The sequence below is a fragment of the Drosophila subpulchrella genome, chromosome X, assembly GCF_014743375.2.
Source record: "Drosophila subpulchrella strain 33 F10 #4 breed RU33 chromosome X, RU_Dsub_v1.1 Primary Assembly, whole genome shotgun sequence".
Lineage (NCBI taxonomy): Eukaryota > Metazoa > Arthropoda > Insecta > Diptera > Drosophilidae > Drosophila > Drosophila subpulchrella.
This window is the reverse complement of record NC_050613.1, coordinates 10,794,749-10,809,307: the sequence shown is the minus strand read 5'-3', so window position 1 is coordinate 10,809,307 and position 14,559 is coordinate 10,794,749. Positions and strand designations below refer to the sequence as shown.

The window sequence follows — 14,559 nt, the reverse complement described above, 5'->3', positions numbered from 1 at the left end:
ATATTTTGGTTTCCATGTACTCGTGTTAATAAATTAGGACATCTTTAACGTTTCCTCGTCTGAAGAATTCGCGGTTTTTATATTCTTCCGTTAACAATGGGAAAATTTTAGTCATTTTGATATTGTTTATTTTGTGAAATCAAAATTACCATTTATGTAGTTTCTATGTACAAATCGTGTTAGTAAATTAAAACATTTTTAACGTTATCTCTGCTGAAGAATTCGCGTTTTTTTTCCTGCGTTCTTTATGGAAACTTATTTCGCCTGCTGAAATCCGAGTTCCATGACATGCCTATATACCTACCACTCCATTTGGCTTTAGGATTTACTTAAAATATTAAAATCTTACAATCCAAAGCACCCAAAAAATGAAAGAAAAATACTTCAATTTAAAAGTGATTTTTGTTGGCGTTTATTTATTATATAGAAGATATCTATTTCGCTTTTTGTAAAGATTTCCGTTACATATTTCATATTTATGCGTTTTTTTTTACGTTTTCGTGTTTAACATTTTGGGAGGGGAAGGTTGGTTGTCCAATTCAAGATGAGGACGGGGTTATGTTTATGGGTACGTATAACCTAATATAAGATAGGCAAATTGATTACAATTTAGATTTCTCCGTTAGTTTAAGCCCCTCTTCCGTCCCGATTTTCTTTTGTTTTGTGACGGAATTAAGGGGAGGCGGTGCATTATAAATATATGCATTATACTGCATACCTATATCGTTTTGTTATAATTAATATAATATTGTGTGTGCTAACTTAGCTTAAGCTGCAAACTTACATTCAAACGCGTTTGCTTGGCTCCTCGTTCATTGATTGCATTAACTTGTATGCATATGTTTATCGACTGACTCCTCAGTTGCATTTTGTGTTAGTGATCTATAGTAATATTTAGAATTCATTCAAATGGTTTGCTTTGAATATATGCAAGTGTAAATATTATTTGATGTAATCTTCTAAATGCACGCTCCTTCGAAATGGCTAAGAATTTGCATTCGTGTTTCCTGTGTATTTCTTGGTTTTGTATTTTTCTTCTTTTTTTTTCGCTAAAATTTGCATTGATCAACACAACAAATGAAAATCAAGAATAGATTTCCTCCTTTTCAAATCAGTAAAATACGTGTGTATGTGCGGCTGGGTGAGTTTTGTATTCGTTTAAAAACTAGTTTGGATAAATTGTTGGCTTGCTTGCTTTTGATTGAATTTGTATTATTTAGGACTTAGTGGGGGATCCCCGTTTTATCGTTTTATCGAATTGCAATCGAAATACAAGTAAGGTTCTAACGTGTTTCGTTTACGCAGCTGTTATCACAATGGGTTTTGGTTTAAACATTTTATTATTTTTAAGTTAGTTCCGTCTGCGGAAGGCAAATTTAGCTTATAACATACGAACTGGCTCTGCTGCTGCTGCTAAATGTTTTTTGCCCAACAAGTCTGGTGTTTAATGGTTTCTTATTTCGCTTTTATTTTAGAACCCTCAAAAGCCGCTCCTAACTTTGGCGCTTAAAAGTATGCTTGTCTTGTAGGTCTTGTATGTACAGTGGGCAACGCAGGATGTGCGAACGCCAAAAAGTCAGCTCATAACCTCCTTTTGTCCACCGTAAATATGTTATATGTTCGTTTGTGTTTGTTGTATCATCTATAAGAAATTTTTGTGTGTGGGTGTCTTCGATGTGTCTCTGTGTGTCTGTGTTTGTTGTGTGTGGTGTGAGAGTGCGTGGGTGTGTGCGGGTGTTTTTTGCTGCATTTTTGGCACTTGTGCGCGTCGCACTGTAACGGTAAATGCATTCACTTTATCGACTTTATCGACATCGATACATGTATGCCCATACATACACATATATCTTTTGGTTTACCAACGAAAAGCTTAAAACGAAACAAATCAAAAATTAAAACAAAAACTAAACCAAAAACGCGTATGTGTGTGGGTGTGTTGGTGTGTGTAAACGATTTTTAGTTCTCTAAGTAAATGAAACGGAAAAAAAAAACAGCTATACAAACTATCGAAATAACGGCACTTCGTTGCGCATTCACCGTTATTCTCTTGTTCTTGCTTCAAACAATTGAATTCATTTTGTTTTTGGCTTTAGTCTTTCGTCTTTATTTTTGGTTGCATTTTTTCAAAAGTTGCAATTCTATACTTTCAAAAATATATGTATATGCGAATTTCTATCGTTTTAAATCTATCGTTTTAAGAAGAGACTGCGAGCGAGAAATATATATCGTATAGGGGCTGAGAGATAGGGATAGGAGAGAGAGACAGAGATAGAGCGATCGATCGGGACTTAAACGAAGGACTTGCCTCAAAAGTGCGAAGGGGACAACGAATTCTCCGACTTCCCCTTCAGTTTTTCGGGGCTTTCGGTTTCAGTTACTCTTAAATTTTATCAGTTTCAACTTCTTTTGCTCTTTTTTTTCTCGTTTTTTTCGTTTTGTTTTGATTTTGTGTGTGTTTCCGTGTTTTTTTTTGCTTTTTTTTTTTAGTTTGTTGTTTGGTTTGTTTGTTTTTCGCAGTGTGTACACAACAACTTATAGATAAATACAATACAAATATCGCGCTCTATAGTTTTATTTCTTCAAAAAAAGAATGTATGCCTCAAGTCATCCATAATACATTATATTGTAGCCATCAGACATTGTCTATAAGCGACAACGACAACGACAATAATACAAATACATAACATATATCATAGTCCTCTTCTGATTCAGATACTGATTTCGACTCAGATTCAGCTTCAGTTTCAGCTGCCTCTGCTTCAGTTTCAGTTATTTTGGCCTGGCCTTTTTGGGGGCGCTGCGTTTACTTCATTTAAATTGGTTATTAATTAGTATTTTTGTATTTTCGTTTGTTTATATAAGTCTATCACATCATCACAATTCGGTTGCATCGAAATCATAATTAAGAAGTAGGAAATTATAAAAATAAGAACGTTAATTCACTTGGTAACATTGCGTATACGCCTAGAGTACATACAAAAAATAACATTATTTAGTTGTAGTTCCCTCGTTCCCGTCTCCAATGAGTTTTTTAAAAATGTATGAAAGAACTAAAAACCCCGAGATACCCAAAAAATGAAATGAACTTTTCTATGAATTATAGGTCTATATAAAAAAGTCGAGTCATGCCCTTTTGCTTTAAAAAGAGATCCTTGTGTTGACGATATACCCATATATAAATATTCCCTCTTGTTTTCCCAGACTTTTATTTGCTAAAAAGGAAACCGTACACGTAGAAAACTAATAAAAAAAAAATGATTAGAAGTGTTCCTTTCACTCCCCCCGATCGGCTAACAAATATATATTTATAAATATAATCTACATGATTTTCATCTATTTGCTGAGTGGTTCTCACACATTTTTCCTCTGTAGAATATTCCCTTGTGTCCGTTACGTCTTCCAAAATTCTAAGTCTTTTTGTACTGCTTGTTCCCATGGCGGAGGACAACTTGCACTGCTTGCAACAACTTGGACAACGGCTTGGACAGACGATTTTTGGATATATTACTGCTAACTATATGTAACTGGAGCTGCCAATTAGTGATTCGTTACTACTACCTATTTACTCGTACTGAACTCTGGCATTCGAAAGGAAGAGGAGAAAGTCATAGGGCAATTTGGAGAAATGATAATGGAACAAAAAAAAAATATAAACATATGGGGAAACGGAAGAGAGCTTTCTTTTTTGGAATAGTCAGAAGTATGCATTATGTTTGCTGTATTATTATTATCATTATTTTCGTGTGGCATTGCTTGGCATTATTCGATCTCGATCTTCTACCCATGTTTTGTGTTCCTCCTTCTAATCCTCTTGTTTCGTGTTCGCTTTACTTGTTTTTATGGATGAATGTGGCGTCTTTTCTTTTTTCTTCGCTTTCTTTCTTTCTTCTCTTTTCAACTGCTTCTGTTCTTTGGTCTTGGAATAATTGAAAAATGTAATTGTATAATTTTTTTTTTCAAGTATTTGCATAGAACTTTTGAAAAAACCTCGTTAATTTATGCGAATGTTGTGTTAGGGGGATTATTATCGAATTCTATCAAGTGTCTTAAACAAAATGAGTTTTGTTTTAATCTCCATTAAAAATCAAGCTATATATATACATATATATATAGAATACACACATATACATATGTATCAAAATGGGAAATTAAATAACTTTAAATTTGCTTGTCCTTGTGGTGTTCGTGGTGTGTGTGTGTGTGTCTCGGTGTGGGTGTGTGTGTGCGTGTGCTTGTGTGGGTTCTATGTGGCTGTGTGAGTGTTCTCCCATTGCTTCAATTGTTTTATTATTATCGATTGTTCTTTTTTTTTGTTAGCTTTTCTTTTACATACTTCCTACCAAAGCAGCGCTGCCCATTTCCTTTTTTTTCCTATTTTGGATTTGGCCAAAGTACAGGTGTACATATATATCTCAACCGTTAGCTGCGTTTTCTTAAATGGAATTTGTGTAGAATTTAGTCAGTTTTCCCTTTGTTGTAATTGTTTGTTGCAAATTTCGCTCGGATATACATATGTGTATAAAATAATTAAACATGTATTTAAATGTGTGTTATTATAAGCAAACCGTTCATTTCATACCAACCAAGTTAGTGAAAAAGGGGTTCTTGCTATCCCTTATTTTGACAATTTTTGAATTCAAAATTTATGTTTTTTTTTTGGTTGCGTGCTTGTTTTTTTCTTGTTTTGTGTTCCTAGCATCGTGTAAAAACTAATACACATGATTATTTGTATATATCGCTTAATTAACAGTGTCTGTGTGTGTGTGTGGGTGTCTCTAGTTTTAATTTCGCTTGATTTTGCTTGGCGGAAAAGAAATAATAATAACCCTACTTAATTCTTTTTAAACATTCGAAGAACATGCAACTGTCAGTGTTTGTGTTTGTGTGTGAAAAAGCTTAAAAACTACGATAATTTTTCACGTTCGAGGTGTTCTTGTTTTTGTTTCGTTTTACCTTGTTGTGGAAAACATAAATGTGGGTTTAATTCGAGGGCGATGATCCTTGCGATGGCTGTGTGTAAGAGAAAAGTCCATTAAAAACTAGTTGTCATCCAAAATACAAGGCCAACTCACCCCTGGTTATTGATGTTTGCGGCTGTTTGCCCAAAGAACAGTAACGAATGAAAGGTCGAGGGGGAAATTGGAGGTCAAATTGTGTCGCAAACACAAACTGCGAATGCTTGAATGAGCCAAAGAGAATACAAAAAAATGCTAATAATGGTAGTGAGTGGGGAGAAATAAAAAACGAAAGTGAAAAAGGCAACTTTTTCGCTTAGAATTCATAAGAGTAACTGCGCTCTTATTTGCTGGCAACTTATATCCTTTCTTTCATTCATTTCTCATATGCATTTCGATTTCATGACTGTGTGGTTTTGGTCTGATGGTGTTTGTTTGTCCATGTCGTTGGTGTTGTTGTTTCTGATGTTGTTGTTGTTGCTAAAGCTGTTGTTCTTGTTGTTGTTGTAGCTCTCCACGATCCACATTCCGCTTTTCCACGCCCTCTTATTGGTGTCCTGCCTGCTCGATGGCCTGGCCGGGTCCTGGTCCAGGTCCGGCGACGGCCGGGGCAAACTGGTGATGCTGGGCGGCATAGTAGGTGGCCGGCATGCTGAACTGATTGGCATACGGATTGGTGCCCGCAATCACGGCGGCAATCGGTGGCGAATTGGCCGGCGTGTAATGGACCAGCGATGTGGTCACAGCAGCCGGTGGCGGCGCTTGGGCATACTTGCTGCCATCATCCTTGGGCGCCTTGGGCTGTTGGCCAGTCTGCTGCACCTGCTGCTGCTGCTGCTGATGCTGCACAGCCTGCTGGCCGTAGTGGGTCACGCCCTGCTGCTGGTACTCCCGCTTGGGGTACTGCTGGAATCTCGGCGGCATGCCACCGGCACCGGCTCCCTGCGGCACAAACTGGCCACGACTGCGATAGGCCTGCGGCATGTACTGGCCACCCTGCTGGGGTGCCATATGCGGCTGGGGGCCACCGCCTACGCCGACAGCGCCGCCCACACCACCTGCTCCTCCGCCGCCACCCTGGTGACCCATTATGGCACGTGGCCCGCCATTGTTGAACGGAGCCCTCGGGCGATAGGTGTTGCCGTTGCGCTGCTGCTGGCCATCCTGTCCCATTTGGTTCATGCGGTTCCAGTTGCCGCTACCGCCGCCGCCACCTCCATTCTGCTGATAGCTATTGCCGCCAGCGGCATACTGCTGATAGCCGCCACTGCCAGTGGGCAGGCCACCGCGATTGTTGTTGTAGCTATTGCCCGCCTGGTAATTCAGCGGGTTGCTGTTGCGCTGCTGATAGACGCCGTTGTGACCGCCCGAGTTGCGATCGCCGCCGCCATTGTTGTTCCAGCGCTTGTTGCCGCGATAGCCGCCCGAGCTTGGCATCGAGCGGGCCAGATCCAGGAGGGCCTGCGAGGGTGTCTGGCCCGCCTCTTCGAGCACAGAGATCAGCTCGCGCGCCTGCTTGGCATTGTCGGGCGTAAAGAAAGTGTAGGCAGTGCCCAGCTGCTGGCAGCGTCCAGTGCGTCCGATGCGGTGCACATAGTTCTCCGAGGAGTTAGGGTAATCATAGTTGATCACGTACTGCAGATCCTCGACGTCGAGACCGCGCGAGGCCACATCGGTGGCGATCAGAATGTTCGACTTGCCGTTACGGAAGTCCTTCAGCACAGAATCACGCTCATTCTGCGTCTTGTCGCCGTGAATTGAGGTGGCAGTGTAGCCCTCAGTACGGATGATCTGGAGGATGTCCTCCACCTGAAAGAGGGCAAGGGAAACAAAAGGAATTAGTAGGGGAACCTTAGAAGCTTGCAATTTAAGATATGCGTTCTTGTTTCACATAAACATATTCCCTTCGCCAGTTGCCATTTAATACTATTTGAATACTATAAACAAATGGCGGAATACTAGATATTTACAAAGCAAATTCCGCACATAATAGTTATGTATAATCAAGAAATTCAAGAATACTTGGTATATCTTGTGGCATTAGTTTACAGTAAATTGAGAGGGGGCACAACGACATTTGACACTAGATAACCTATAATTCTTTGAAAAACTCACCTTAATCTTGGTCTCCACAAAGATGATGATCTTGTTGCCACTGTTGGCCGAATTGTTGGTCGGCGCGATCTCCTTGAGCAGGCGTACCATGCGCTGCGGCTTCTCCATCTCGGTGCAGATCTCGACGATCTGGCGGATGTTGTGGTTGGCCGAAAGGTTCATCGAGCCAATGTTGATTTGAATATAATCGTTGAGGAAGTCGCCGGCCAGGGCCTGCACCTCCTTGGGCCAGGTGGCGGACCACATGACGACCTGGCGGTCGGGACGAATCTGCTCAATGATCTTGCGGATCTGAGGCTCGAAGCCCATGTCCAGCATGCGATCGGCCTCGTCCAGCACCAGATAGGTGCAGCGCTGCAAGTTGGTGTTGCGATTCTCGAGGAAGTCGATCAGTCGTCCAGGTGTGGCAATGATCACCTCTACACCACGATCGAGATCGCGTGCCTGCGGCACCTTCGATGAGCCGCCAAAGATGCAAGTGTGACGGATCTCGGGCTTGCACAGATGTCCATAGTCGCGCACGACCGACTGGATCTGCTGGGCCAGCTCCCGGGTGGGGGCTAGCACCAGGGCAATGGGTCCCTCGCCGCGCAATATGGGCGGCTGGTTGCCAATGTGCACAATGGCCGGCAGCATGTAGGCAAGCGTCTTGCCGGAACCGGTCTGGGCAATGCCCACCAGATCGCGGCCACTCAGGGCGATGGGCCAGCCTTGCGACTGGATGGCCGTGGGCTTGGTGAATCCCTGGCGTTTCATCTCCTCGATGACGTGGTTCGGCAGCGAGCTCTCCTCAAAACTGACCACCGGATGGGGCAGTTCGCTGCCCGAAACGGTTATCTCCAGTTCACGGCGTATATCGGCCACCTGCTGCTCCGTCTTGGCCAGCGTATTGGGATGTATGTTGTAGAAGTCCTTGTGGAAGGGCTCAAGATTCTCCCACACGGGTTTGACAAGATTGCGGCCAGGATTCTTGGCCTTCTCACGTTGGATCTCGGCACGCTCCTCCTTGGAGAGCATGCCCAGAGCGGCAGCATTGTAGTTATTGCTCTGGTAGCCACCACCTCCACCGCCACCATTGTGCGGCTTTTGGTAGCGTTGTGCGTAATTGGGATTCTTGCTACGCGGTCCGCCATAGCCGCCAGCTCCGCCGGAACCGTTACCGGCACCACCGCCTCCAAGGCCGTTTCCGGCGAAGGCCACGCCGTTTTGCTGGCGATACGGATTACCGCCACCGGCTCCAGCGGCGCCCATACCCAGGCCATTCTGGATGCCATAGGTCATCACGCCGTACGGCTGGCCAAAGTGCATGCTCCCCGCGGCACCGGCCGCCCCGTTAATGGTCGCTCCGCCGGCTGCTCCGGCGAAATTGCTGCGCGGATAGTAGGTCCGCTCGTGGCGTGGGGCACCATTGCCGCCACTGCCAGCGCTTGCGGCGGCACCGTTGCCATAGTAACCGCCGCCCGTGTGCTGTTGAACGCCGCCGGCGTTGGGTGCATATGCTCCGGCATACATCGTGTGCTGAATCCTGTCAAGAAATGAACAAAAGATCAGCAAAGTCGAATGGATACACCTCGCCACCACACACACACACACACACACACGCACACTCAAGCACACACACAGACTTTGCACTTTTGTAACTGTTTCGCGCTCTCTCGCTCTCGCTCTCACACTATTCCGCCGCTCGGGAGTGTAAATATAAATAGAGAAACGCTTTTGACTTCTGCTCATGGGGCAGGGGGTTGCTTTGGAGGGGGGCGGAGGGTATGGGTTTGATAGGCAAAGAGAGGGGCGGCTCCGGTTCCACCACCCACCCACTAGCCACCACCGAAAAAATCAATACAGCATCGCCAATGCACACGAGACGCGGAGAGAGAGAGAGAGAGAGAGATGGAGAGTGAACACGCACACACACGGTTAACTTAAAAAAAAAATGCACTGCATTTTCACGCCTCGACTTGCACACAAAACTCACCTTTTTTTTTCCTGTTGCGACAACTGCTGCCTGGTGTGTGTGTGTGAGAGTGTGTAAATTTGGAGGAGCCTGACTTGTGCGGGGGGCTTCAAATTAATGTATTTATGCGCCGCAATTTGACATTTGCTCCCCAGCCAGTTGGGTTTTCGGCGAAGATTCTTCGATTTTTCCCTGCCTTTCCTTTTCTTTCGATCCGTTCCCTTTCGCTCTCTCGCTCTCTGCTCTTCGTCACGCTCACACGCCTTCTCTTCTCTTTTTGCTCGGCTCTGGCTCTGCTCACCTTTTGTTGAGAGGTAATTATTTGCAATTAATTCGCTACTGCCGCCGCCTTCGCCGCGAGAATCTAACCGTTAATTTCTTAATTATTGAATTAATCTTGTGTTAGGTTAGATCTCCTCTTTGCTCTTCACATGTAGCAACACACACACGCGCGTCGTTGCTGCAACTATTCTTTTGTTGTTGTGAGAGGCCGCGTTCACATTTCGTTTCCAATTGCCGTTCTGTTCTGTTTTCTTCTTTATCCGTCTACTTTTCGCACCAATAATTGGTATAAAAATACCAAGAAAAATACAACAACAAAAGAGCCAGTGGGAAAAGGTCCCACTCAGCGCCTATCGTTATCGTTTTTGGAAAGAAAATCCTGTACAAATCCGAAAAAATACTAGAAAACAACAGGGCGTTGCCACCCCGCACGCAATGTACTTTGGGTGACCATATGCAACGTCTTTGCCCGCCCTGGTTTAAAAATGTTATTCATATTAATGAATGCTTTTCTTTTTTACATTTAACGGTGTATTAAATGAAAATGTTCGAAATAATTTCCAAATTAAGTTAAATTGTCTATATCTATGTCCACATACAAATTACAAATATATACTTTTTTCGCAAAAAATTTTAATCTTTGAAAAATGTTCTGCTTTTTCGCTTTCTATGAACTTTGATTTTGTAAAATATTGTTAAATGTTAATTAAAAAAAAATTTTTGCATTTCTAAACACTGGCGACAAAAAATGTACAAAATAACTCTCTTAAATTTAAATGTTTTTGGTTTTTTTTACAGAAAATATTGTATTAATTTTGTTTTTAAATTGAAGTGAACCATTTGTTGAATTTATACAAGCGTCATAAAAATATGTCCACCATTCAAAAAATCTTTAAAATTTCATAGAAATCCCCATATTTCCCCAGTAATTTTACACAATTTATTTATCTTTTTTATAATTTACTAACCAAACGAAAGGCAAACACTTTATGGTACTTATTTTAAAACTGAATATTGCAAATAATCTAGGTAAGCGCACATTTCGGCCACAAATCAGTTGAATGTCTTGAACAAGTGCATTTAAGTGAAGAAATCTCCAACGGAACACATATGGACACGTGAAACCCGTAGGTTTTTTAAGGAGGCTGCAAGCCAGTCGCAGCTGTACGTACATATATGAGTGTTATTTACACGGATTTATTTCCCAGTCATATCACAAACATCGACATGCTGAAATCGGAGGGAGCTACGGACGTTAGTTGGCGGCCAGTCGGACCAGCAGTTTCCGCCGGTCCTCGTCAATGGTGGCGAGGAACTTCTGCACCCGCTCGCTGTAGAAGTCGCTCGTCTTGGCCAGCTGGTAGCTGTGCATTCTCTCCGCCCGCCGGAAGTCATCCAGCTGCCAGCGGTCGCGTTGGTAGGCCAGAAGGCTGGCCAGGAAGTGCCAGAAGGTGATCTGCGGCCACAGGACGTTGCTGAAGTACAGCACGGAGGTGCTTAGCTGGAAGGGATAAAACGGCTGTTTAGTATTTTAGAATTTCATAATTTAAAGCCCTATTTGCTTAACTTGAAGGTGCAATTTCACCAGTCAATACCTAAATAAAATCATTATTTTCTTTACCATGAAGACTTGGACACTTTTCAATGATGATCAAAGCTCAAAGCTTATGCATTATGCATTTCATTAACAACAAAACAAAAGAGTGCAATCAGAGTTCAAAAAGGAATTTCTAATGAATGTTAATGTCTATAGAAGTAGGTGCTATGGGTAACTAAGGATTTTTTAAGGGTTTCCCAACTTCCACGCACCTGCCACATCATGAAGTCGCTCAGCCTGGTCTCGCCGGAGGTGCGGAACACCAGATCCGGTGGCGGCGAGTGTCGCGTGTAGAGGCACTCCTCCAGCAGCCGTTCGCTGATGTCCGCGGCTGCTAGATCCTGGCTTCCGTGCCGCAGGACCGTCTCCACGGCTTGCGTGATCTCGTCCCGCGATGTGTAGGCGAAGGCCACGTTCAGGAAGAGCTTGTCATTGCGCTCTGTGCTCAGCATGGCCGAGGCTACCAGCTTCTGCAGATCGAGGGGCAACAGTTCGATGTTCCCAATCACACGGATGCGGATGCCATGCTCATTGAGCCGGGTAGTCTCCTCCAGCAGGCGGGCGAACTTCTCCCTGGCCAGATTGAACAGACCCTCAACCTCCTCATTGGAGCGCTTGAAATTCTCGATGCTGAAGGCGAAGGTGGTCACCTCGCGAACACCGGCGTCTAGGCACCAGCGCAGGCAGTCCGCCAGCTTTTCGAATCCCCGCGAATGGCCCTCTATCTTATCAATCTGCTGCGAGCGGGCGAACCGCCGATTGCCGTCCATCACAAAAGCTACGTGGTTCGGAATGTGGCCACAGGCGCGCAGCGTCCGCAAAGCCAGCTGCTCCGCCCAGGTGTACTTATAGTCGGAGACCCACGACATGGCCGTTGAGTTTTCCGCGATTGCCTCGCTTCGGTGGATATAATATTGGATATATTTATTTATTTTTTGGGTGTCTTGTGATTAGAGCTGTTACACCGCCGAGCGCTCGCCTATCGAAACGGGTATTATCGGTGGTAGCACATCTCTATTAAGCCAGTGTGACCGTTTCCACTATGTATATAAATCCAGACATAAACCATTCGATAGATGTTAAGCATGGACACAACCCATTCGATAAGCAAATCCAAGACTCCTACCTCAGGGTGACCATAGACGCCAACTATCGATAACTTTTTAGCGAGAACTCGAACCTTTACAATAAGTATGCCTTATCACGGCATAAAGCCCTTTTATATGCAGTTTACATTGCTGACGTGGCCTAATCGAATGCAATAAATTGAGTTTATAATATAAATGGTATAAAAATGTTGTTAAGCCAATTAAAAACTGCAACCCATTTCGAATTCTACGAAGGTTTGAAACCACGCTCGATTAAGTATCGATCAACTATCGCCACATTTTCACGAACTCAGCAACCCTGTCATTTTGACAGCTACGACAGCCTTCTTTTTTGATATCCGGTTCACGCAAGTGGTTCGTTCTAAAATTTTGCCCCTCAATTTTTTGTTAAAAAACCCGACTTTGAGCCCTTTTGAGACCCTAAAAATGTGTTCCCCTCAAGAGTGTTCAAAGGGCCGGTTGAAAACCATTGAAAAGCTGCCCGGCAGCTGCATTTTTTTTACGTTTTTTGTTTTGTTTGTGCGCATGCATTTGTTTTTGTTTGTGAAACGGCAGTGTGGCTAAAAATGTGCATTCCATTCCCTTGCTATTCCCGCAGTTGCTGATCGACAAACAAATCCAGAATGGCACCCAGGAAGGCTAAAGTTCAGAAGGAGGAAGTGCAGGTCCAGCTGGGACCCCAGGTTCGCGACGGAGAGATCGTCTTCGGAGTGGCCCACATCTACGCCAGCTTCAACGACACCTTCGTCCACGTTACGGATCTGTCCGGCCGTGAGACCATCGCCCGTGTCACCGGAGGCATGAAGGTCAAGGCCGATCGTGATGAGGCTTCGCCCTACGCCGCTATGTTGGCTGCCCAGGTGAGTTGCGGCTTGTCCAGTCCAGTTGGAGCCCCTCTAACGGTTTGAATCCCCACCAGGATGTGGCCGAGAAGTGCAAGACCCTGGGCATCACCGCCCTGCACATCAAGCTGCGTGCCACCGGTGGCAACAAGACCAAGACCCCCGGACCCGGCGCTCAGTCCGCTCTGCGTGCTCTGGCCCGTTCGTCCATGAAGATCGGCCGCATTGAGGATGTGACCCCAATCCCATCGGACTCCACCCGCAGGAAGGGCGGTCGCCGTGGTCGTCGTCTGTAAATGGCGGAATCTGGAGAGCAGGAATTCCTGTTTTTGGTCGAAATACTGCATTTGTGTATGCGATAAGAAAGTTATTCTGTTTGTGTGCATAGGTGCACAGTAATAAACCAGGAAAATATGATGTAAATGATTACAAGACATTTGTGCGTGCTTATTGTTTGGTTTTCGGGGTCTGTAATTGTTTTCACAAAAGATTTATTAAGGTTTTTGGCGAAATGTTTACAAAAATTGTCCGTTTTAGGTGGTAGGGTTGCCACCCTTTTGTGCCGACTCGCCCAGTGGCAGCCCGATAGCACCGCGAAAGCAGCCCTGCCACCGATAACTATCGCCTCACCAGCTGTGTTGTTTTTGCTTTCTTTTTTCGTATCCGGTTCACGCAATTGGTTCGTTTGCTATTTTCTCCCCCCTTTTTTTTGTGATTTTATTGCAATTTGCGAATTGAGCGGCAAAAACGCCAAGATGCCTCGGCTAGTGGAAAAAAATCTTTATGAAATGAATAAACTTAAATTGAGAAAATACGCTGGCACGGTGTGGATGCAACTCAATTACATTGTGTTTCGCTGTTTTTTGTTGTTGTTTTTGTGAGTGACTTGAGCCGGCAATTGATAAAGCTGTTTTTCCTGCCCTTTTTAGTTGCTGATCGACGAGCAGACCTTGCAGAATGGCACCCAGGAAGGCTAAAGTTCAAAAGGAGGAGGTCCAGGTCCAGCTGGGACCCCAGGTTCGTGACGGCGAGATCGTCTTCGGAGTGGCCCACATCTACGCCAGCTTCAACGACACCTTCGTCCACGTTACGGATCTGTCTGGCCGTGAGACCATCGCCCGTGTCACCGGAGGCATGAAGGTCAAGGCCGATCGTGATGAGGCTTCGCCCTACGCCGCTATGTTGGCCGCCCAGGTGAGATCCTTGGTTTATGCCTTGTCAACCCCCTTGATAACCCTGCTTAATCCCCTCCAGGACGTGGCTGAGAAGTGCAAGCTGCTGGGAATCACCGCTTTGAACATCAAGCTGCGCGCCACCGGCGGCAACAAGACCAAGACCCCCGGACCCGGTGCCCAGTCCGCTCTGCGTGCTCTGGCCCGTTCGTCCATGAAGATCGGCCGCATCGAGGACGTCACCCCCATCCCATCGGACTCCACCCGCAGGAAGGGCGGTCGCCGTGGTCGTCGTCTGTAAAAATATGTGCGACACCCGGTCCTGACGCTGCGTTATTTTTTTATACTATGAAATACAGCATAAATGTAGAAATAAAAAATGAAAATGCAGTGGAAACGGCTTGTTTTGGGTTGCCCCGCTTCGCAGGTGTTTGTTTTTGACCAGTGGCAACACAACATTCTCGCTGCTATCGATGGATATTCGCATAGCTGGGTAAATATCGATAGATGTAGCATTTGATATTCCCCCGACT

At 44.7% G+C, this 14,559-nt stretch overlaps 4 protein-coding genes across 5 annotated transcripts; 2 read left to right on the top strand and 2 right to left on the bottom strand.

Moving 5' to 3' along the window:
* Positions 1-388: 388 nt before the first annotated feature.
* Positions 389-9,580, bottom strand: LOC119558325 (ATP-dependent RNA helicase dbp2). 2 transcript variants are annotated; one of them, XM_037871741.1, is made up of 4 exons: positions 9,047-9,580; positions 7,071-8,597; positions 5,073-6,764; positions 389-5,010 (listed from the first exon to the last, which is right to left on the bottom strand). In XM_037871741.1, the coding sequence occupies exons 2-3, from the start codon at positions 8,580-8,582 to the stop codon at positions 5,502-5,504; spliced, it is 2,775 nt and encodes a 924-aa protein (XP_037727669.1). In that variant the 5' UTR covers positions 8,583-8,597; positions 9,047-9,580; the 3' UTR covers positions 389-5,010; positions 5,073-5,501. The 2 variants fall into 2 exon arrangements, with proteins under 2 accessions (XP_037727669.1, XP_037727670.1); XM_037871742.1 differs by having other exon boundaries at positions 7,071-8,595; positions 9,326-9,580.
* A 669-nt stretch (positions 9,581-10,249) lies between these two features.
* LOC119557967 (dehydrodolichyl diphosphate synthase complex subunit DHDDS) lies at positions 10,250-11,897 on the bottom strand. The gene is made up of 2 exons (XM_037871012.1): positions 11,116-11,897; positions 10,250-10,807 (listed from the first exon to the last, which is right to left on the bottom strand). Exons 1-2 carry the CDS (start codon positions 11,770-11,772, stop codon positions 10,562-10,564), a joined length of 903 nt encoding a protein of 300 aa, XP_037726940.1. The 5' UTR covers positions 11,773-11,897; the 3' UTR covers positions 10,250-10,561.
* Positions 11,898-12,290: 393 nt separating this feature from the next.
* Positions 12,291-13,277, top strand: LOC119556388 (40S ribosomal protein S14a). Its single transcript, XM_037868563.1, has 3 exons — positions 12,291-12,366; positions 12,611-12,872; positions 12,932-13,277. Exons 2-3 carry the CDS (start codon positions 12,636-12,638, stop codon positions 13,148-13,150), a joined length of 456 nt encoding a protein of 151 aa, XP_037724491.1. The 5' UTR covers positions 12,291-12,366; positions 12,611-12,635; the 3' UTR covers positions 13,151-13,277.
* A 196-nt stretch (positions 13,278-13,473) lies between these two features.
* Positions 13,474-14,406, top strand: LOC119556425 (40S ribosomal protein S14a-like). The gene is made up of 3 exons (XM_037868644.1): positions 13,474-13,533; positions 13,784-14,048; positions 14,109-14,406. The coding sequence occupies exons 2-3, from the start codon at positions 13,812-13,814 to the stop codon at positions 14,325-14,327; spliced, it is 456 nt and encodes a 151-aa protein (XP_037724572.1). The 5' UTR covers positions 13,474-13,533; positions 13,784-13,811; the 3' UTR covers positions 14,328-14,406.
* The last annotated feature ends 153 nt before the right edge of the window (positions 14,407-14,559 follow it).

Excerpts from the sequence above, each read along its gene's own strand:
- LOC119558325 (XM_037871741.1), bottom strand. The coding sequence starts at position 8,582 with ATGTATGCCGGAGCATATGCACCCAACGCCGGCGGCGTTCAACAGCAC. Across the intron at positions 6,765-7,070 it reads TTGTGGAGACCAAGATTAAG|GTGGAGGACATCCTCCAGAT; the intron begins GTGAGTTTTTCA and ends GCCCTCTTTCAG.
- LOC119557967 (XM_037871012.1), bottom strand. The coding sequence starts at position 11,772 with ATGTCGTGGGTCTCCGACTATAAGTACACCTGGGCGGAGCAGCTGGCT. Across the intron at positions 10,808-11,115 it reads GCGACTTCATGATGTGGCAG|CTAAGCACCTCCGTGCTGTA; the intron begins GTGCGTGGAAGT and ends TATCCCTTCCAG.
- LOC119556388 (XM_037868563.1), top strand. The coding sequence starts at position 12,636 with ATGGCACCCAGGAAGGCTAAAGTTCAGAAGGAGGAAGTGCAGGTCCAG. Across the intron at positions 12,873-12,931 it reads CCGCTATGTTGGCTGCCCAG|GATGTGGCCGAGAAGTGCAA; the intron begins GTGAGTTGCGGC and ends AATCCCCACCAG.
- LOC119556425 (XM_037868644.1), top strand. The coding sequence starts at position 13,812 with ATGGCACCCAGGAAGGCTAAAGTTCAAAAGGAGGAGGTCCAGGTCCAG. Across the intron at positions 14,049-14,108 it reads CCGCTATGTTGGCCGCCCAG|GACGTGGCTGAGAAGTGCAA; the intron begins GTGAGATCCTTG and ends AATCCCCTCCAG.